General features: G+C 37.7%; 1 protein-coding gene across 3 annotated transcripts in view; it reads right to left on the reverse strand.

Moving 5' to 3' along the window:
* The window catches only part of ano2b (anoctamin 2b), an 89,881-nt gene extending 71,479 nt beyond the window's left edge, over nt 1-18,402 (reverse strand). For all 3 annotated transcript variants that reach the window (XM_059325717.1, XM_059325716.1, XM_059325718.1), the window contains exons 1-2: nt 18,090-18,402; nt 14,039-14,419 (exon numbers count right to left, since the gene is read on the reverse strand). In XM_059325717.1, the coding sequence (XP_059181700.1) occupies nt 14,039-14,419; nt 18,090-18,122 (414 nt within the window). In that variant the 5' untranslated portion in view covers nt 18,123-18,402. The remainder of the gene's footprint in view (nt 1-14,038; nt 14,420-18,089) is intronic.
* Nucleotides 18,403-24,389: the final 5,987 nt, after the last annotated feature.

Raw genomic sequence — 24,389 nt, forward strand, 5'->3', positions numbered from 1 at the left:
GTGAATTTAATTTTGGGGAAATAGATTACCAGATTGCTTGGATGAAAGTACCTGCTGGCCCACCAGACCATCTGTCAGCACTGCTGGCCAATCCAATATAGTTGAGAGACCTCAGCTCAGCCTCTCAGCTGCCTCCAGACCTCAAAACCTGGCCTCTGGAGCTGCAACTCAGCATTACAGACTGCAAAGTATTCCACACTACAACAAAAACACTACGTCTGAACCAGACACAGCCAATCCCTGCCATCAGCCTGACCCACTGAAACACTTTGGCTAACAAGTTTGGCCAGCAGCATGACTGGTATTTATAAAAGATAGATGTATCCTCTGTTCCTGAAGCAAAGCCTGGAGCTGTTTTGTTGGTGCAGCCTGTTCCTGACACATTGGATGTTTTTTGTGTTCCCATCATCATCGCCACCAAACACATGTAATGTATTTACTGTATGGAAGATAAAATCCTGACTCACTTAGCTTGTTCCGATAATGAATCATGTTCCAGTGCCCACACAATATTATTATTTAACATTAAGATGCATTAGCAAAATCTGATAATTAGCGGTGCTGAATTGCATGAAAAAGGTACGTGATTGAATTATGAATATTGGTGCATTAACAAACCCACTTCTGCCGCTCTGTAGTTAACTCAGGAGAACAGCAATAGACAAACAATAACTGAGAAGCAGTAAAAACTTTTTCCCAAATCTATGTGGCAGCTATTATGGAGCTTGTTTGCGATGTGAGTGAGAGTGTAACCAGAAATGAAAGAGAGCCAGCAGGGGACGACAGCCAGGTAACCTTACCCTCCTCAGACCCCCCATCAGCTTCTGCGAGAGGGGGGAGTGAAAAGAGAAAGGTGGCATGGCAAATGATGGAAACCTGAAACGATTCCCTTTCTCCTCTCTCGACTCCTACTCTCCTGAGATCTTTCACTCCCCCTCACCACCCCTCCTCCTCACATATATTACTGTACCTTCTGCTACCCGCTAGACACTGTTTCACTGACTGATTGACTGACTGGCTGACTCACTAACTGTCACTCTGACTCCTCTTATATTTCATTATCTTCTCCCTCACTCACATCCCCTCTGCCCTTTGTCCTACTCAGGGACACAGTGGAGCGTAAAGCCACATCAGCCTCAGCACTCTTCAATTATATTTATATAGTTTTGTTTTTTCCAAAAGACATATGTTTGCAGGCAAGTTGTAGGTTTGTTTTAAAATTATTAATTACTTTCTAAATCAACCAATGAAATTCAATTATGCGTTGGAGATATGGCCTGCACTGCAAAAAAGGTGTGTCTAAAAACAAGATAAAAACACTAAATCTGAGGGAAATGATCGTGCTGCATGGACATATAATTTCACTTGACAAGATTTATTAAATTAAGATTATTAAATCTAGAAATAAGCATGTTGAATGCTTGAAATAAGAAAATAACTCTTAAAAAAATATAAATATCTTACACTAAAGGTTTTTTTTATCTTGATAAGAAACAAATAATTTGCAGTGCAGTTTCTAGATATAATCTTAATTTAAGAAATCTTATCAAGCGAAATTATCTGTCCATGCAGCAAGATCATTTCCCTCAGATTTAGTGTTTTTATCTTGTTTTTAGACACACGTTTCTTGCCATGTGATAATCACTAAACTGCTATTTATTCACTTCTTAATTAACTCTGACGTTATTGACATTGTGTTCATGTTGTGTCCAGTGCCTAATTTTAAAAGCACCCTATACAGGTATTGTTGATAACTGTTTGTAAACTACCAAACTTGGCCCCTCCTCCCGGCTCAACCAAAGTGAAAGCAGACCTCATAGTTACTTTATTTTCAAATGAGCTTTGCCCACTTGCTTTTTCACATGCTTTATTTATTAATCCTTTTTTTTGGGCTGATATTAGTCACACTATTTTCATTAGTTAGTTAAATTGCTTGCGGACATGTTTAAATCTAGATCCTCCATAATATTTGACAAATATGACATTATTTGAAGACTTATATCTAAATGCATACATATAACTCCTGTTGATATAGTACCATGGGTGTGGTCACAAACAGAGCATGTTCAACATGCTTACTCCTTTCAACCCACAGTGCACCTTAACTTCCCTTCATCCAAAGTGCTGTACAGATATCACAGTTGCAGGAAATAAAATAATAAAAACTTTTTTTTTTTTACTAAAATACTAAAATACATAAACACAATGCAATACAATAGAATAAAAATAAAATAGAATATTAAAAAAATACATTTTTTTGCCAGATCCACTTAAACTTGATTAAAAGCCAGGGAGAAAAAGTTAATTTTTAAGGAGGATTTAAAAACCTCTAAAGATCCTGCAGATGGGATATTCCAGGGCAGGTTATTCCAGAGCCACAAAGGCACGGTCACCTTTGGTTTTGAGTCTAGTTTTAGGGGTGGCCAGTAGCAGCTGATTGGAGGATCTCAGTGTTCTGGCAGGGGCGTGGATTTGAAGCAGCTTGGTCAAACAGCATTTAAGTTGAAAGTTTTAAAGTTTCTGGAAGTTATCACAGCAGAAACCATTTATCTTTCATAGGACTATTGCAGGTTAAGCAGTAGAAATACACCCCTCACATTACAAATGAGTGTTTTCATTCCACCTTCTGGTATCAACTGGTAACAGCTGTCTTGGAACCACAGCCAAGGCGGTACCAAAAAAGTACCAGGTACTATCCACATCTTTTGCTAATGGAAAAAACAAAATGGAGCACAATGCAGTGGAAAAATGAAAAAGTGAAAAAGAGCAACGGAGCACATTGCCAGATGATTTTACTTTGTGTTGTAGCCAAAGGTAAATACAACTGCACAACTGTATTATAAACAAGTGATATTGTTAGAGTTTTTTTCCTATAAGCCCTGTCGCTTGCCATTCCTCCTCTCTCTACCTGGAGGACTCATCACTTTTGAAGAACTTCTTATATCAGCCTCTTACTCCTTCCACCATTTGCAATCACCAAAAACATTTTTTTTCCCCTGAGAATCTGACCTGGTGACTCTAAATGCCATAGCTACCTCAACCTTTTACTTTCGCATCTACATCTGGCTTTCCTTTCTCACTTACTTGTGCCCACCCCCTACCAACATCCATTATGTTCTACCCACTTGCTCGCATTCATTTCTCTTTTTCTTCCTCCTCCTTGCCTTCCTCTCCCCCTCCTCACCCTCCCCTGCCTTTCTTTTTTATCGCTCCATCAAAAAGCTGGGGATATAAATACCTTTCAGCCTGGAGAAGGTTAATTAGTAGAGGGATTTCCAATTAGCTTTTTATCTCTGTTGGGGGGCTAACTAGGACGCAGCCGGGGGCGTCTTTGGATGTGTGTGTGTGTGGGGGGGGGGCATCGAATATGAGAAGGTGATCAGTTGGGTGATGGGATGGCTGAGTAGAGAGGGAAGTGGTGAGCAGAGATGAGTGTGGACGGCGAGAGTGGGACAAAAATAAAGACAGTGACGGGGGTGAGTGAGACGGAGACTAAATGGATCTTACAGAGACTAATTAAGACAAAGACAGTGAGAGGCAAAGCAACACAAAGACAAACAGCATAGGGAGAGTTTATTAGTGGAAGCCGTTGAACTGGGTTAAAGGCTGTGGGAGATTGACATTACAGGAGCTCCTCCAGACCATCAGGTGGTCGGATGTATGGGATTAACCTGGATACACTGAGTCCTGAAATATCATACAACTACAAGACACCTGTCGCATCTCACAAATAAACACATATCTGAACTGGTCATTTAAGCTGACTCACAATATTACTGAAAGCATTTCTTTTTAGTACATTCATACTGGGAGCAGCTACAGGTTTCTGCTGCAGAGCTGTAATATCGGTTGCAGAACACAGTGAAAAAGAAATGACAGTATAACTCCTTTCGTCTACCACGGAGTCCCAAAATGTAGACTGGACTCATTCCTAATACATGGAGTTTAGTTGCCACAGTAACAGTCATGGATACACTTCATTTTGAGTTTTTATGACCCAATTGCTGTGCTCAGACAATCATCTCATTAAAAAGAAGCCTCAGAAGTTGTTGTTCAGTTGCCTTTTAGTAATTGAAGTAAAAACACAAGTGGGAAGCTGCACTGGAGATGTAAATCTGTGTTAGTTTTATGATGGACTCACATTTTTTCTAGGGACTACCTGAGGGCTGTACCACAGAGTGAGATTAGGGGGTTAGTGAAGTATTGTGAGTTTTCTGTCTCGAATGTGGCTCTCTGAACTTTGCTAGATCACCATTGGAACTTATTCTGCATTATTAACCTGGTCAGGACCAGACTTTGTTCCAGGTTTCAGCTTGAAATCAGCAAAAAGCACAGTTCATTTTCCTTTGGAAACAGCTTGACTCTGTGGTGAAGAGTCAATCTATGAGGAAAGATTCACATGAAAACCAATAAGCATTCAGTTGGTGATGCCAACAATCTGAGCAAGAACCTTTAATTTTATTTGCAAGGTTGTTTTCGTTCTCAACGCTACTACTAACTACTAAAAATGTTTGTAGAGAACTCTGAACATTTGCCCATGTTGGCTCTAAAAGAACCCTTCTATAGAATAGCAAGTTTTAAAAAAAGGAGACTCTTATATGTCATTCTACAGACTATGTAAAGAAGAAAATGGATAGCAGCGATTAAGAGGGCAGAGTGGACGCCAACCAAAAGTAGTCACCTGTGTAGCTCACAATTTGTGTTAGTGTGTCAGCGTTACACTCGTCACGATCTTGTGTCGCCATCTTGTTTCCGACACAGACCATATCTGGACTGTGGAGGAGCAAGAGGGATCTGATCACTGTTGGGATTCTACCACAGGTGAATTTTGGGTTCATTTGTGGACTTTAACATTTGTGGACTAAATGGAACATTTTTCTTGATCTCAACTCAACAAAATGGCAGGTCACCTCCATTTTGTCTCCTCTCAAGCACTCCATCTCCCAGAATGCTTGGCATTTTACGACACCTTCCAGGTCATGTCATTGGTCAAGGCACTCTTGACCCACAGGAGGTCCACTGGTCTGCTATAAAGGAGACAGTTCTCCCTTCCTTCTCTCTTCTTTTTTCACCGCTCCTGCTTGGGGAGCAGATCCAGAGGCCTGGATCCACCAGCCCTACCCCTCTCACCCCCTGCAGAGTCCTGCTGAGGTGAGACCTCTTCTCTTCTGAGACTTCAAGGGAATCTCCTTTCCATAAGGAATTCTGAACAACTGCAACTCTGACCTTCTCTGCACACCAAAGTTGCATTAATGGACACAAAGTTCATTGCAACTGCCAGCGAAAGCTCTAATTCAACAACAAGGACAACCAGCAACTTAACTTGCAAGAAGGCAAATTATTGAACTCAACTTCCTTCCTTCCACGCCTGCCACTAAAAAGGATCTCCCCCTTTTCAACTGGATTCGTGAGTAATGTAACTGGGCTTAGATAAGTAATCAGCAAAGACTTTAGCAGCAAGGATTTGACCTGTAATTAATGATTTGGTTTATATGTGTGTTTTAAGTATATTTATGTGATATTTATGTTACAATCAAAGTTGTATGTTAATCTTGCTTTATACAGACAGTCAGTCTTATATGCAGCTAACTATACTAACCTTTGACCTGCTCATACACTGATTTTCACATCACTGTTAAAAGGACACAATTTATAACAGTTCACATGACCAGGGCAAGGCCTGGCCCGTCACCTGGCTCTTCACAGCTGGAAGTTTTACGACTCATTGTGTGAGGAGCGCCAACCCCCCCCTCACACACACACACACACACACACACACACACGTTCCCTCTCTTTTGTAATGTACTTCTCTATTTAGTTTATAGATGCGTTCTTTTATTTGCTTTACTTGTTTAGAATAAATACCTTTTGATTACGAATGCTGTCTATTTTTTGTTGTACATGAACGATATGCTGGCCTCTGCTGTATCAAGAATTCACGATTCCTTCAACCACTATTAAATATTAATATGGTAATTTGATTATAATTATATTCATAACTAATAATCAGTGTTCCAAATTGATAGTTTAATAACTTTATGAGACTGATTTAGGTGAATTGGCTATATTTTTCTGTTTTACAGATGGTGACCCTAACGAGCTGACTTAGAGTAAATCAAGTCATATAATTTCTTATAATTAATAATTATTTATTATATTTATTAATAATTCTTATAACCAACACCATATTGGTGATCCTTGATGAAGGCAATTGGTATCTGTAAACAGATACCCCAACATAGTTGACCCCCGGTGCGTAGTTACAACATCACTGACTACACGCTGATCACTGACTACACCTCAACCTGACTGAGAGAAGTCGCTGCTAATTCATGTTAGCATAAACTGGAGGATTAACTGGGATGTTAGTTTTGGCTAGCAAAAAATAAAAACAAAAAACTTGTTACTTACTGTTGAGCAGCGACTCATTGGAGTGTCTGTTAGTCCAACCATATGCTGAACAAGACATTATTGATGACCAAAACATTCAAATAAACTGTCATTAAGTGAAAATACAGTGTGAAAGGGTCAAAGTTATGAGACCAAACCGGTAATCATCCTTTTTATATGTACATAAGGTTTTATATGACTTTATTGACCCATTAAATATCTTGGATTTTTTTCATCATTGACATGGAAGTTAAGTGGGTCTTGAGACTTTCCAAACAATAAAGCAACCAGTGAATCACCGTTCATTGGACAAGCCATTTCATAGCAAGCTGTACTTTGACATTAATTAAATATTGTACAAACTGGCTAGCTGCTAACTGCTAACCTTAACAGAGTAGGATAGCAGTGGCGGCTTAGTATATTTCTTAGCTCAGGAGAGATTCCATCTAGCTATTTAGGGTTTGAAATGAGTGACATTAACATCGCTAGCATTACCTGGCTATGTTGGGTACCCAATATGGCGGCAACAACAACAAACAGCGTCTAAAGTCACGTGACTGCAAGGCATCTATATCATTAATCAGTATGACATTTAGTTTACTTACATATGAACTGGAGCATAATTCCTTCAAACCATAAAGTTACAATTTTGGATTATGTTAATATGCCTGATTATGGTTAGCTTATGTCCGTTTTACACTGCTGCTATTTCAGCTAATTTAACAGTGATTAGAAAATATCGACTGGAATTTATGACAGATAATAGCCTGAACAATCAATAGCCTACAAATAATTTCACTTTCATTTGGCCAAAAACTAAAATCCACATACCCTTTAATATGGGACAATGTCAGACCAAAAAGCAATTCTGCAGGACACGAGCAGGTAGATTATAGTACAGAGGAGTGTGCTCCTGCTCATTCCCGGCCGCCTGTTAAGCAACTTGTTGGGAGAGAATAATTCTCTACCTGAGGGAAGTCTTACCAAACACCTAATCCTGCTCATTCTGTTTCCCAAGCCCCCACAGACTGCACTCTTCCCAGCTCCACTCCTTGAATTAACATCTCACTCTACCTTAATTAAAAATGCTCTGTGAGAGGATGTCCCTCAGAGATCGAAGGTCAACTCAATAATCCTCAGACACAGTCAACAAGTTTGACATTCATGCACTCTTTTTTTTCTTCCAGGATCCAATTAATCTGAAGTCAAACAGGTTGGACACAAGCAGGAGCATTCAGTTCGATACAATGTGCACATTAATTACAAATATACTTTGATTTTTATCTGAACACCCCTTGTTTAAGATGTTAAATATGTTTTTATTCAAGTTAATTAAGATGACCTAATTATACATAGTGAATTTAACTTCTCTTTGCATTGCATTCCTGTTGTTAAGCTAACACTGGTTAAGCAGTGAGAATGACTTTAGAAAAATTCACTTTGCCCTGGGCCATGCGATGTGCAAAAAAGGAAGAAACAAAATCAATTTACAGGGGTCATTTTGAAATATTTAATATTCATGAAAAGTCCCTCAAACTGTTTGAATGATCACACGGTTATTTCCTGCTGCAGCACTGGCCGAGGTGCATTTACAAAATCACACTGTCATGATGTTTGTTGACCTGGACATGAATAACACCTCAGATCATTTTGTTGCTTTGCTGAATGGTTGGTTCATTCAGTGACTCATACATTCATTCAGTGGGACATTTTCAAACCTGCTGTGTGAAACAAAGCCAAACTGAGGAGCCCCAATTAAACATGCTAAATATTTAGAAATGCAAAATAGCAGTTTTGGAGTAAAGTGAAATGCTTCATTTTTTAAAATTCGATACCAGGCACAAAAACAATCTCAACAGAGCAATTAAATTGACCATAATCCCTCAACAAGTACTACAATGTCCATTACAACCTTTTGGCACATGTTTAATGTCCCTGAATCCAGCAGGTCAGAAGTTAGTGCTCTTTCTGTTTGATGTAAGTTCATTCACTTAGAAAGAGTCTGTTTCTACTGCATCGATCTGGTGTGTATCGGTTCTTTTTTTCTTCTTCATGGATTCTAATCAAAGTTAAACAGCGTTGATGCATTACTGATTTCTGATTGAATTTATATGAGTGATTAAGTGAGCAGCAAACCTGCAGTTATTATCAGACAATGTTCCTTCTCTCTGCCAGCGCCTCCTACAACTACATCTAGCTGATGGAAGGAGTGTAATTATGTTTGTCAGTCATTTTGTAAGACTACCCCTCACCACATTCAAATGAGGGATATTGAAATGCAGGTCTTCCTCTTTATATCGGGCGCTCTCGGCTGCAGATTCGATCTACCCCTCATTCCATCAGATGAGATAAGAAGCTATCAGTCAGTCAGCTAATCTCATTCTGGCTTAGGCTCTGTGGCCACACTGTCAACAATCTGATTAATACTAGCCTGCAGACCGCACACACGGCCAGCTGGCTGCCAGCCAGCGCACACACATGTCCGCACAGTCACATGTATTTAGCAAAATAGGTATCACACACACATAGGAAACCCTAATACTGTACATTGGTATGATGCTGTAAAAGTCTGCTATCCTGCATGTGTAGGAGTGAACATGCAGATAAGTATACCATTAACATTGTGAGTCTATCACTCCAGTTTCTAGTACGTAGTATAAGAGTTGTAACAATTCAAAAAACTTCCAGACCACCACTTGCAGCTTCCAACAGCTGACGTAAGAGACACGTACTTTCCCAAATTTGTGTTGGAGCAAAAGTGCAGCAGTAGTGTAACTTTAACAATAACTAGATTTGTACAACTCTGTAACCATGAGCCTAAGTCTACAGCCCAATCACAAAAACACTGAGCCCCTACCGCACACATGTACACATGGAAAACAAAAGCAGGACTAAACTACACACTGTCACACACAAATGCTGGTTGCTATGTAACGTACGTTCACAGGAAAGCGATTTGTACATGTCAAAACAAAATTACCCGTTTCAGGCTAAATTAGCAAATCGATACAAAGAGGTCAGCCCAGCAGCTGTGTTGGCTACAGCGACTAGAGTTTAAGTCTGCCAGTGCACATGAAATCGTCAGGCCTCGTGTGGATTCCAACACCAAAATAAACAGAATCACAGGCATATATACATAGGGGTAGAACCGAAAATAGATAGGTTTATATTGGAAGAATCAACACTTTGAAGAGCTCAGAGATTAGACCAAAATGTATTTCCATTATGTGAGAAGGAGTATCTTGAGAAGATCTTTTGACAAGATACAATTAGAATAGTTCAAATGCTCTGAGCATCACAACTTTGGCTGCAACTAAGCGGTCTTCTGTCTATTTCTAAAATAAATAAAGTCGGTTACATCAGTAGGTGGTAGTGCCTGCTTTTACCAAGCATCTTTTCTTTGGAAACGTCTTCCTACCCAAATCCGAGAGGCTAGCTCAGTGGACTCATTCAGTAGAGCTGACATATCGGTATCTATGGCTCTAAGGTTTATGGTATATGCAGAAATTAGTTGTTGTCAAACATATACTGTAGATAACAACACATGGTGTTAGCTTTTTATGTTATTCATCATTTTTTCCTCTATTTAAATGGTCAGCAATTGACTGATACTGAACATACAGCTCTGATGTTTATTTAACCATTTATTTAAATCTAATTTATTCTTTGTTTTCTCTGGTTTAATGAGGTAGTACACTGTAAAAAAAAAAAAAAAAGTATTTGTTTTAGCAAAGCATCCGTACTAGTCCGTACTAGTGAGATCCATCTCAAGAATCCCATATTAGTCTGGCTCTATTCAAAAGTGCATATGAAGCAAAATGTGTTCTGTAGGCTTTTATATTTTTTCGCTAATGCTACTCATTACTGTTTAAATTTTATGTATAGAATATGTCAAATATTTAGTTTGTAATGCTTTGTATGTAGTTTATCTCACTTTTGTGTGAGGCATTTGTGTGTTTTGCTAATGTTGCTTATTGCTGTTTTTATTATATGTACAGCCATTTGAAGAATGCTTTGAGATATTCGGCTATAATATCATTGACTTGACTTGATCTTGTCCTGTAAAATGCTTAGCTCGATGCGTTTTGAGCGTGCAGAACAATTCCCAGTCTTTACAGTTTCTATACGATCAATACAGATTCACACTATTGGCTGTAAACATTGTTGGTTAAAGGTTTCCTTTGTCCTTCCAGCAAGTGTTCTGGGTGGCAGAACAAGGCTGAATGACTCATTGCTCAGGTTTGCAGGTTTGGTGCTGCCTGCACAAACTTGTGTATTTTTGTGTGTTGCCCTGGATACAAGCCGTTTCTGACACAGAACTCCATTGAATGCCATTATTTAAATTTGAATAGGAAAATGTTTGAATTTGATTTAACCATTCATGGGTGTTATAAAAAAAAAAGAACATCATGTTTCTATCTATGTTTTGCTGGTGCAGTTTGTCACTTATTTTTGAGGCTCCACCCCAGCAACCCAAGAGGTTTAAACCTGAGTTTCTGTGCATAGTGTCTGTTAACAACAACAGTTAAAAGCGCCCACTAATGAATGTCAATACACTTGCAAGAAAGAGGTCATGGATATGCTATGCCCTTTTCTGGTTGATAACGGTGATATTTATTTGGCTTCCCCAGTAACATCCAATTTCCCCTGAAAAACTCAGCAGCTCATTGTTTTAACAGCGAGGAGATCAAAGTGTCTGATTTGGGATACAGTGAGCTCATGGCTAATTCACCGGCATTAGCGTCCTTTAGCCGATTCCGGTAAACCTGAGGCTAACGTATACAGTTAAAAACAATATACTGATCGAAAGATAAGAAGTTAGACTTTAGTTTCACACCATTTAATTAATTAGAAGCATAACATGATCATTTATATTAGTAATTTATGTGAAATTTTGATAGAATCTTAGCCAAACGGTGTCCGATTTGGGATACAGTTACGCTAATATACAGTGCAGTTGGAAGTACAACCCCAATTCCAAAAAAGTTGGAATGCTGTTTAAATTAAATTAAATTAAATTAAAGAAACTAATGCATCAATGTCAAAGTAAGTGTACATATTTAAGAAAGTTTGTCAGTTTGAGCATTAGATATCATGTCTTTGCAACCTACATTCAACAAATACCTAAACTGTATTCTGTTAAAATATAATAATACAAATTTTAAAGCGTTTTGGAATCATGATTGTATTTTGTTTATTTGAATGAGTGTACCTGCACCACTCACCCGTAGCTACAGAAGATACAGAAGGATTTACCTTGCCTTTGGTCATGATTGTGCCTGCCTTGCTCTGAAGCTGACACACACTTTAATGTGGTTTTCTGTTATTTTGTCCAAAAGCAACCAAAGGAGGGCACAACAACAAGGTACCGTGTACAAAGAAACTATAAGATACATTTCATAGAAACCTCCTCATGGCACTAGGCTCTTGCAGGTGTAATAGTCACCTTATGTCCTTAACAAGACATCGAGTCTCACCCACTTCTTTCCTCAACCATCTGAGCCAGGTTCCTATGTAGGCGCTCACCTCAAATAGCTCAAGACAGTTACATCAGATCCTGTGTCAAGGTTTATCTTAAAAAAACACACACAGTAAACTTAATACAGACTGTAGCAGGATACATTTTTACTCCTGATTATTTCTCAAGATATTTTAGTCAAAAAGATGAACCCCAACTGTTCATCTTGATGAAACAACAATGCTTCTTCCAAATACCAAACACATTTCATCTGCTAAAAGACTAGTGAAAAAACATCCTCAGTGTTTCCTCTAGGTTCCTCCATGTTTTGTTTAGCTAATTTGTGCCTTTTTTACATCAATTTATATGAGAATGTCCATATTTACGTAAAGGAAAACAAAATGTCCAGGCAGCAGGTAACAATTTCATGTATAAAAAAAATATATATATAAAAAAATATGATGGAATATAGCCAAAGGCAGTAAGACCATCAGGCATTCTGTATTGCTTTAAAATATGTATTCTTCTGCAGTTACAAGGTGCACCTGAATGCAACATGAAGTCAATGTCAGCCCACACGCTTTACCATACAAGAGATGTAGACAAGCAATTGATTTTTTAACTGGGGATAGCATGACCACAGCTTAGTGTTAAAGCTTTCATCACTATCCACCAGCTGCACACAGCTGTGAAAAAGCTCTAATAAACCAACGCTCTGCTGTAACCTCAGCCCCAAACAGAAGGCAGAGCAGTTAGTAACTAGCCTGTGACCTTAGAGGAGCATTTAGCAGTTAAAAGAGTTGGTGGAGAACAAAACAGAGCTATAAGAAAAGTGAGAAATAGACTTACATTCGTAAGATGGCAAGAAACAACACTTCACATAAATGCTAATATTGTTCCGTGTCTGCTGGAGTCTGCTGTTTTAATTGTCACTGTGATAAAACAGCCTGTTATTCTGCCACTAAATCGCCCAAAAAATAAAATAAATGAAAGCAGGTTTAATTGTTGGCTATAAGCTCTAATGCCTGATGTCAAGATGTTATTTATATTGCTTATTTTAATTGCATATTTTATTATTTTTCAATTTAATCTTATTCTCCTCATGGTTTTTCTTTTTATTTGACTGTTACAAATTGCATCTGCCTGAAGCCAAATACTTCCGTGTGTCTCACTGCTCAAGTCATCACTCTAAACTCCATAAAAAAATAATAATGCAACACTATTTTAGGTGTCAGTGCAGTGCAGGGCTGCCACTGAAAACTATTTGATGATCAATTGATCTGTTAACTTTTACTCTGGTTTAAAAAGCAACACGGAATTATTACCAACAAAACATATTCCTCATCTTCTTTTACATTTCTCTTCTATACATTTACAGTAACATGTAACTCAATACACACCTTGATCTTTTAGTAAATACTTTCTGATGTTAAAGGCAAGTACAGACAAGGCCACTACAATAAAAAATTAAATCAAATAAATGGACACTAAATATGTGCAGTAGTATTTCTCCTGCTGGCTACAAACACTGGTTTCCTGTCAGTCCATCACTTTTGCATTGTGATGACATCACAGATTTTTAAATCTATTTTATTTTCCAATATGAAACATTTTTGTCCCCTGTACTATAAAACAGCCATCGACTTGTGGCATGAAATATTTCGAAACTGCATAATTTTTCCTTTTGCACTATGTGAATGATGTCAGATGACAGGAAGTAAACATCAAAGTTAAAGTTTAATATGCCTTCCCTAACAGATCTGAATCCATTTTAACGGACAAACTCACAATAATTAATTTATAACCAGCTAGTTAATTTAAAAAACAACAACAAATAAAGCAGATGGAAATACCTTTCATCTATTTTCTCAGTTTTGTGATCAAGCGTTATCAGAAGCCCTTCGACACTGAACCATCAAAAAACAGAAAGAAAACAGAATGAAGGTATTTCTGTTTGTCATGGTTTAAAGCACATTTAGGTAATGCTAATTTGCTGAAATTAATCTGGGAGCTACTGAAGTATAACGTGTTGCTGTGCATCACACCATAGACCCAACAAATCGATGATGAAATTCATTGCCAACCATTTTAATAATTGACTTCAATCAATTAAACTGATTAGTTGTTGCAGCTATAATACAGTGCCCTGGGGAAGAGAGGAAGATGAGGATAGGACTTTAGCACACTCACCTCTCTGTCTCTCTCTATCTCCAGGCCGGCCTCCAGCAGATTGGCCTCAAATTCCTGTCTGATGAGACGCATCTCATGGTCAGCAGGCTCCGTCAGCTCATTCCCTCCAGGACTTCCAAGTTCCATGAACACCTCGCCCATAGCCTCCCCTCCTGGTAAGCTAGCTGCTCTTGCTCGCTCCGCGTCAGGGCCCACCGAAGGAGGAAAGTTGCCATTGGAAACAATGGATAACCGGTCGTGTGAAACTGAGGTGCTGGCGCGAGAGCGTATGGAGCCATGCCGCCGCTGATGGAAGACCAGAACGTAGTCGACTTTCCGTCTGCCATCAGAGAAGTAAAGGCCTTCTCCATTGCCCTGAGGGATTGAAGATGAACCCACAACCTGAAGGAAGAATAATAAAAAGGAAATGTAAAATATACATCAGTAAGCAGTAGCACAACCACTGAAACAGCTGTTAGATAGAGGAAACTATCTCCATTATACTCTCATTAGTTTACAATAATCACTGCAATGTATCACAATCCATTTAACAAATCTACTTTGTTTAAAGACCGGATACACAGAACCTTTACGCAGCAGTGGAGTTATGTAATAACTGTTTGAATGAACTTAAACATCTACTGCACTGTCAGCACACGCAAACAGAAGTGGCTTTTGGCAGGTTCTCAAAAACACTGAAGTGAGAACCTTCAGCAGCAGAGTGGGCAGTCAGCTCACCTTTGGCAGTTTTATTCTTTATTTAGACAGAGGGAAAGTAGAGAGGGAGACTAAACATGGAGGACACAAGAGGGAACGCTCTATAGGCTCTGGGCATGATGGGAGATTTCAACTTCCTAGGAGCAGGTTTCTTTCTTCTCATCAGGACAGGTTTTTAAAATCTGGTGTTGTGCATCTATGCTAAATTAAACTCTACACAAGTCACAAACGGTCTGTGTGAGTGTGACTGCTATATAGATATATCATATATTGTTTAAACAATAAAAATGCAACATCACTTACATGATTTAGATTGAAGGGCACATAGCACAAATGTATTTCCATGTTTCCCATAGAGTAGACCATACTAGCTTTGCCACTGTAGCTCTGCCATTGGTTGCATCTTAGTAAACAGAATAAATGCTAGAATTGGCTTTATCTATGTCACCAAAATATTTTTACACTTGTAAAAAATATCTCCTAGATTTATCAAAAAATGCTTTAGACTTGAAGTGACTGTTTTTGGCCACTTGGGGGCAGTAGAAACAAGTGAGCCCAGCATTGACATATCATCACTTTTGACATTGAAATGAAACTTGTATATTTATAAGCTCTTTATTTATATCTGTTTTGTTCTCTTAGATATCTGGCTCTATAGCTGCTATATACTCTAAAATGTTCAACAGCTAATTTCTAACTGTGTCTGTCTGCTCTTTGGTGTTGAGCAGACTTCTATATTTATTATTTTTTATGTTTCTATGCTGAAAATAGCCGGCTTCTGCCGCTGAAAATGACACGATGAGAGCAGTGAGATTTTACCAAAACAGCAAAGTCGTTCGTCAGAAAGCTAAACACAGCTTATCCTCCCTATCGAGCTCTGTAAATCTGTGCATTCTATTCTGAATATAAACATTCTCTGTTGGTTTATCATTTTCACATTGTCATTTGATTAAATTGTTATGTAAAACATTGGTTACAGGTGCTTTAATGAAATTTGATAACCTAATCAACAAACAAGCTACTGCAACATGACAGCAGGGGTCGGCAATATGGCCAAAATCTTCTGTCACCTATATCACCATAATGGTATTTATCACATTACATTAAATATTCTGTAATTTCATAAGAAAACTGGTTTTAAATTATATATTATTAGATAAATAAATTCATCACATTTTATTATTTGTTTCTTTTATTTAGAAATTCCATACAAACAAAAACAATTGGCTTACAAATGCACTGTCTTTATGGACTGAACCAGAAACTGAATTTGAACTATTTATATTTCAATTTGTATTGCTTAACTTGAACAATTGCATTAAAAAACAGAATTTTAATCATATAATTTGAATTTGTATTGTTCAATTTGAATCACTGCATTGAAAAACTAAATCTGAATTGTAATTTGAAATTGAATTTATCAGTTTGGAACTGAACATTCAGTTCTCACAATTCAAATTCAGTTCGCAAAATTCTATTTCAATTTTCTGCGGGTAGTTGAGGCAGAGCAATCGAGCACAGATACACAAATCGCCTCGCCGGCCAATCAGCACCTCCATTTTTTGGGTAACATTTGTTGCCACCCAGTTGCCATAGCGCCTCTTCTGCCAATCAGCACCTCCGTTTTCTTTTGTAACATTTGTTGCCACCTGGTTGCCACTCGCCACGAAATGGAGGAAGAGGTTAAACTGGCTTGACCATGGATGAGGCTGGAACAAAATGGAAGTGCTGATTGACCGAAGAGGCGCCATGGCAACTGGGTGGCAACAAATGTTACCCAAAAAAACGAAGGTGGTGATTGGCCGAAGAGGCGCTCTGTGTATCTTGAAATTGAAATTGAATTTTGCGAACTGAATTTGAATTGTGAGAACTGAATGTTCAGTTCCAAACTAATACACTCAATTTCAAATTACAATTCATATTCAGTTTTTCAATGTAATGATTCAAATTGAACAATACAAATTCAAATGACGTGATTCAAATTCAGTTTTTAATGCAATTATTCAAGTTAAGCAATTCAAAATCAAATATAAATAATTCAAATTCAGTTTCTGGTGGCACATATTTCAGCCCATATGTCCTCCTCCATGTCTGCCCATGTTGAGTGGGGAATAATTGATTATGTATTACGGGGAATAATTGAGTGCCTATGGAGTTTGGTGACCTCACATAATTTCAAGTATAGCGCCGCCCAAAATGATGTCTAATCAGCACACACCTGTGTGGGTTCAAACCTTTAACTGTACACCCAGAAAAACGCTTACATTACTATGTTCCTTATGTAATTAAAAAATGAGATATTAGATAATTGTCAAGTAAATAATAGCATCAATTGGAAGTTTTGGCAGCTGAGATGTGTGTATGCCTTAGGGCTTGCCGATTTATCAATATAAAAAATATATTGATATATTTTAAATGTGATATGGAATTAGACCATATTGCATATATCGATATAGCTCATTTTTTTCTCTTTCTTGCCCTTACTAGGGTTTGTCATATTTAGTTCTTTTGTAATATTCGTTATTTTTATCTCATATAAATATATTTATTCCACAAAAAGATTGGCCTATTATATTTCATAGGCTATTTTAACCTAAGATCTTTTTTTATTTAAATGTGCACTTTATGTAGCTTTGAATTTTTTTTTAAAAGGTTCTCCTGTTGTTATACAGTATTTAAGTTCACTTAAATAAACAGTTTCAATAAAACTACATATGACATGTCATATTTGGACTTTGTACTTTGACTGAACATTTGCTCTCACTTTGTGATAAAAAATATCGGGATATATAGGCTATCGTATATCGATATTCAGCCTAAATATATCAGTATATGACTTTTGGTCCATATCGCCCAGCCCTAGTATGCCCACAGCACACACAATGGCTGTTACCTTCAAACTTCTGGAACTTTCCCAAATTCGAGGATTTCTGTTTGCTAACACTTATTTACTACTAAGAAAGAACACTGAAAGTTCCCAATTTCCCCATTTTTAGCCTAGCTAGCTCTATAACCAGTTGGTAAAACGTTAATAAAACGTTTAAAAGGTTCTACATACTGAACCTTACTTGTTGAAACCGTAAATTATTTTAACGTGTCGTCGTGTGTTGGGCTGACTAATAGCTATCCTGTACAACTATAACAGTAAAGTAATTACTTTTTGAACTGTGGTTTATAGTGAGCTTACCGTAAACAGCGTCGCGGAGTTTGTAACAATGTCGTTTAATGTTAAAAGGACTATAAAGCTGTAACAGTAGCTCGTTAACACATATTGGTCACAGGTGAAGCTAATTAAACTCAAGGCAAAGAGAAGAAAAGCAACAGAGTGGCAGCGGAGGGATACCGCTGTACTTACAGGGATCTTGTCTTCACTCTGGGAGATCTGCATGCTGTTGCGCTTTAAAGACACACAGAGAAGTAGTAGTAGAAGAAGAAGAGAAGGAGTGAAAGTTGGCGGTTTTCGCAGATAAAAACAGCCACATTCATCATCACCACCTTCATCCCAGTCATCCACAAATGACACCTGAGGTCACCCCAGTTAGTCCACAGTCCGAGAGAAGCGACAGCTCATCTGCACCAGGGTTCATTGTAAGATGTGTCACATTTAAGAGGCTGCATGCGCATAAAGAGTCAGCAGCCAGATCGCATGCTGGTGGTACCCATCTATCCCACTGTGTGATCTGGAGGCTGCCTGCGCACCGCCGGCGCTTTTGGCACACAGCTTTTCACACTGTAAAAAATGACTGTCTTCAATATGTCATATGATCTTGATGCTGGGTCTTAAAATGCCGTTTTGAGTTCATTTTAAAATGTTGCATAATATTTACCCATGTAATAAATTAATTTCCAGGTTTGCTGATGTAAGCGAAATGTGCACTTTTTGTGGAGATGACCCAGAGACAACTTTACATTTATTTTATGTTTGCCAATTGTCATCTATATTTTCGAGGGATATGGAAAAATTCATACTCGATAAGTCTGGACAGCCCATCATTTTTAACCTAAAGATATTATCTCAAAATTTGAATCTAATAACAAAACAGTATGCTTTATAACACATCTTATGCTTCTGATGGGTAAGTTTCGCATCCACAAGATGAAGTTTTCCAAATCCCTCCCTAACTTTAGTGTTTTTACAATAGAATTGAAATTTTATATCGAGACTTTAAAGTTGATGTCAAATAACAAATGTGAACTGTGCTACACTTTACAGATACTGTAACTGACATTTTTCTTCATATGTCTTGTTTATATCCTGAATGCCTTTTTTCTCTCATTATTAATAAAGATCTGGGGGGAAAAATGTCGTTTTGATTACAAAAAATCCACACATCTTTAGAAAATTCTAACTATTTCATTAGTGGTTTCACTTGTTTTTATAAATTTTGCCTGATGTATGATTTTTGAAACCGATTTTAGGAAGATACAATTCACAAATTGCTGATATTGTGGCCAATATAGTGAATTTTAAATCTGGAATGAAAATAAAATCTTTTTTATGTGGATTGTGCAGCTATTGTGCACCAATATGACTAACAAAGGTACTCAAAAAGGCTGCTTTCTTAAACAAATAACTTCATGAAAATTCTTTAAACATGATTGCACATTATACTTTTAATGTCTTGTATTGTCAACCAATGCTATAAACAAATGACAAAAATATAAAGAATGAAAATATAGGTCAATTGCTGACCATTTATAATTTAAAAAAGGAGAAATCAATGAAATAGCTACATTAAATAATTTCTAAATTACTCTAGGCATCATTTTATGCATTATATATATTGTAAAAAACGTTTTCATTTCGCTATATTAATAAAATAAATAAGTAAATTAATTGAAAAATTGGTTGGGCTCATTCTGAAATAGATAAAAGCTAAAATAATAATAATCCTTCCCAAGTTGATTTGCCATATAATGTGGAACTACTTCACCATTTCCAAAAACCTTGTGTCATTTATAATAAAACAGAAGAAATATTCCTGCTCTTATTTTGAAAAATGACAGGTCAAGATGGATATTTTTTGCAGTGTGGAGAGAGGGAGCAGCCTTGGTTGCTTAGACAGCCCACTGATGTAACTTGGAGAGAGATCTGTGTTTTCCTAATAGCTACAACATAATCACAGAGGCAACTATATATTTATATATAAATAATGTATTTGAAGCATTGTTTTTGTCCCACACGTCCCAGGATTATATTTCTGTCTTTTACAGAATGAGCATATAAGAAGAAATCATCCGACACCAAATGACACACATACACATCCCTTCTGAGGCACCACTAACCCCAGGCTTTACCATTAACCTATTTCTAATATCAGCCTTCGTCTTTTCCCTAAACTAACATTTACCTTGAACTCATGTGGTCATACTTTTTACTCAAAAGCTGAAGTTGAATTTGGCTCGATTCACCTAAATAGCTGAATAACAGCCTTTATTTTGAAAGACTAGAACAATAATAAGTCTTGGAGAACAGCTCCCTCCATCATCATAACAGATTAAAAGTCATGAAGTCTTTTTAATGAGAGTTTTTCTATTTTATGCTAAATCATAGAATGATGCAATGCTATGCAAGGCATTACCCATGCAGGAAATATTATATGATTAACTTATTTTAACAAGATACTGCTAATGTGCATGAGCAGACTGGTTCCCAGTGAGGACATTATTAATATGACACATATATTTTCTGTGGTCCTTTAATCACCTGCTGCAAAATTTGTGGTTCCTCAGCCCAGGGTTCTTCTTTATAAGGTTGAGGCTCCAGGAGGCTGTACATGGGGTCCACTCCCATCCCAGACATGTCCTTAGTCAGATGAAACAAGGCGTCGCTGTGGATGGAGGAAGACTCGCTGAGGGCAGTGGCCACTCGCATGATGCTTGCACCATTGGTCCATGATTCTGGAAGACATTTATTTTGGAAATTAAGTGGAATACAATCATCACCAATCAGAGCAGAGCAATCAACTGCAATTAACTGCTCCTGTGGAATGTGACGCCACTGAGAGAGACAGAAACACAGGTAAAAGTTCCCCTCAAACAGAAAGCATTTGTGGCCAAATCGCAGTTCCTATCAGTGAACCGACTTCACTTTGAGCATCCTGAGTTCTTCCTGAACATCTACATATGTGTTTTGTGAAGAAAAATGAACAACTGGTGTTTTTTGAGCGATCGAGAAAAAATGGTACCTCTGCTTTCCTCCAGAAATTTTCTCGCCTTTTTAACATGGCGGTCTATTTGTTTATTTGTTTATTTAGAAGGATCCCCATTAGCACCAAGACGACAGCTAGTCTTCCTGGGGTCCAGACAATAATTTTACCACAGGCATTACAAACTCAAGTGGTCTTGACTTGATATCCGTCAAGAAAAAAGCAAAATATCCTTCAAAAATAAATTAAAGATGTACTTAGTCAGTGGTTAATGTTAGGTGTTGGGCTTATTATATTTTTCTTGGGGTTATTTAAAAAAAAATTCATTTATTTTGGTTAAAAGGACGCAACTTTTTATAGAAGCAATGTTTGCCTGGATTCATGATGTCCAGGATTACAATCAATGATACTAGTTAAAGCTGTATTGTATTTTTTTTTTGTATTTTTTATTTTGTTTTCTGATCAAATGCACTTGACCAATTATTCCTAAACATTTAATCCAAATGGCTATAATTTAATGGTTTGATTCTGCAAACTGTCTTTTTAATTTGTGCTGCATTTTGTAATGAACTTTTGTGCTGCACTTTTCTAATGTATTTTGGAATGTATCTTTACTGTTAAAGTTGTTGTAGGACTGTTGAGTATTACTTGTTGGAATGTGGACCCCAGGAAGACTAGCGAACTGCCATGGCATAAGCTAATGGGGATCCTTTAATAAAACATAAAACATAAAGTCATTAAAAGAATATATAAATAATGAAAAAAAATGAGAAAAGAAAAAGAAAGCATTATACAGTCTTGTATCACATAGCCCAACCACACTCAAATAAATTGACGATATAATTAAGTTGTTGACATCAAATACATTCTTAATCTTTTTTTAAAACCAGCTTTTCCCTTAATTTCACCAACCTCACCTGGAAGACTGTTCCAAAGGGCAATTGACCTATAAAATACTGAAGTAGTGGTAAGTAGTGGTAGAGTAATCAGTCCACTATTCACCCCTCAAGTGTTATAAGAATGAATATATTATTATAAAAAGACTTAGGAGTCTGAGTATGGCTGTGGGTGCATGTTGGTGGCACATCTGTGCGTCCTACGCCCAAACTATAATTCAAAGATGAATTTTTCTACGTTTCCTACATTTGCCGAATAATTTGAAAACTGTTTGAAACCCTGAGAAAAGTCATAGCACACTTGTCATGGCCGAGCCAGTCGATTTGATACCTTTTTAGTGTATGTGCGACCAATACTCTGGGGGAAATTTAAGAATAAGAATAAGCCCGGTGAATAGTATATAGTGTGCTTTTTCAAGCACACTTAATTATAATTCATGGTTCAGTATCTGGGTTCCACATTATATTATTAAAGATTCAAGGGAACTTCATGCTGAGATATAATTCTGTAAGTTTAAAGGAACTTGTTAGCCAGAAATGATGTGTTGTGATCATCATTTTAGACACGGAGGTGTTGAAGAGGCACATCCATGAGCATGTGTCTAGTTTACTCTGGGTAAATATTTCCCACCAGGGATCAAACACAAAAGTGAAGCAGGGTGAATCTAGAGCCTCTTGGATGATTCAGCTGTATTGACTCAGGTGTATTTTCACATCTTGTCCTGTGCAGCTTTCTTTTGTTTATCCAGGAAAGTCAACCAAACATCCACAGCTCGCTATGCACTTCAAAATTGTCATAAAATGAACATAAAAATAGAAAGTCCCTCGACCATAAAATGACTGAGCCAACAGTATGACTATAAATGTAATGTTCACACATTTGGTTGGAAATATTTGCCAGCTGTCAGTTCGCCGACACTCACTGAAACAAGAGCCGAGGTCACTTTGAGGTTGCAAGGAAAACCCCCTGGGAGAAACTTGTTGCTGAATCTTAAGCTGTGAAGTGAACCCTGGACGCCAGAGGTGAAAGCTGCTGCTGCCCTGGCCCATTTATCTCTACCAACAGTTTGCCATTTGGAGGGATAAGCTTTCGTGCTTTCTTCCCGAAAGTGAGATGAGAGGATTGGTACTTTTCTCAAATCTGCCCACAAGATTACATCAAACAGACAGCCAGCCTAGAAACAGGAGCAAACAGCTCTGTCCAAAGGTTACAAAATCTGCCTATCAGCACCTCTAAAGCTCAGTAATTAACACCTTATATATCATATGTTTAATAACAATGAGTTAAAATTAAAAATTTCAGAAAGGAAGTGGTGCAGTTTTACAAATGGTTGTTTGCATCCTGTCCTTTTTATCATGAGTCATTTTTATTGCTTCATCCAGAAGGTCATGTTTTCTGTTTTGATTTGTTTGTTTGTCAGCAGGATTACAAAAAATCTACTGGCCTAATTTTCATTAAACTTGGTGGAAGGGTGTAGCGTTGGCCAAGGAAGAACCAGTTGAATTTTGGAGTGGATAGACAAATAATTCAAAGAAGAATTCAAGAAGCTGGTTTCCAGTCTTTAAACTAAGCAAAGCTAAGCTAAGCTAGATTATGCTAAACTAACCAGCTGCTGGCTGTAGCAATATATTTCGGAAAGTATAATAGTAGTACTAACCCTCTCATCTGACTCCCAGCAATGAACTAAAAGCGCATTTTAACAGGGCGCCCAAGTGGCACACCTGGTAGAGCACGTACCATAGAGGAATTGTCCTTGTGAGCAAGTCGAATCCAACTCGGAGCCCGTTCCTGCATGACTTCCCTTCTGTCTCCCCCTTTCAATCTGTCACTCTCAATAAAGCCTTGAAAATGGCCCAAAAAAATATCTAAAAAAATAAAAAAAAAACACATTTTAACAATGCATGGCACAACACTCCTTCAGCATCTTGAAGTTTGTGATCCTGTGTGGGTTTTTTCAATAATATAGTGGAAAGACTGTCAGCTACATAAACACAATCCTGAATTTGTAGCTACGAAACAGCTCCAGGGGAGCATTGGGAACCTTGCCAATCACAGACTAAGTAGGTGGGATATGCTTTCGTCCTCTTAGGAAAAACATTTGACAGATCGTATGCACTGTATGCCCCAGAAAGTGACATAAAATGTTAACTTTCTGTAGATTAGCGAAAATGCTAAGAGGCTACTTCATTCAATTCAGTTGTTGTCTATGTTGATTGTGTAATTGTATGACAGGAAAACTTGTTCAGCTCGTTTAGCACTTTGTGAATCTTCGTTACTTTGCCAAATTATATGGGAATCATAGGCGACACTATTTCATTCTAAGTTTAATAAAAGTGGGAGAGTTCATAAGTGCACTGGGGAGTTCGTCCATCACTAAAAAGATGCATTTCTTTGCGGTGACTAGGGGCCATACGGATACAGACATAAAACAAAGCTCAGAAGTGCCTTGCCATCTCTCATTAAGAAAGTGGAGAGGATTACTCATCCGCTTTCCTCACACATCTCACAAGTAAGGCTGGAGATTTGTTGTGGCAGTTTCCTTTTCAAACGTAGAGGACCACTTGTTTATGGAACAGCCTCACGACATCTGAGTTTTGACGATCACCATT

The sequence above is a fragment of the Centropristis striata genome, chromosome 22 (genome assembly GCF_030273125.1).
Source record: "Centropristis striata isolate RG_2023a ecotype Rhode Island chromosome 22, C.striata_1.0, whole genome shotgun sequence".
In the NCBI taxonomy this organism is placed as follows: domain Eukaryota; kingdom Metazoa; phylum Chordata; class Actinopteri; order Perciformes; family Serranidae; genus Centropristis; species Centropristis striata.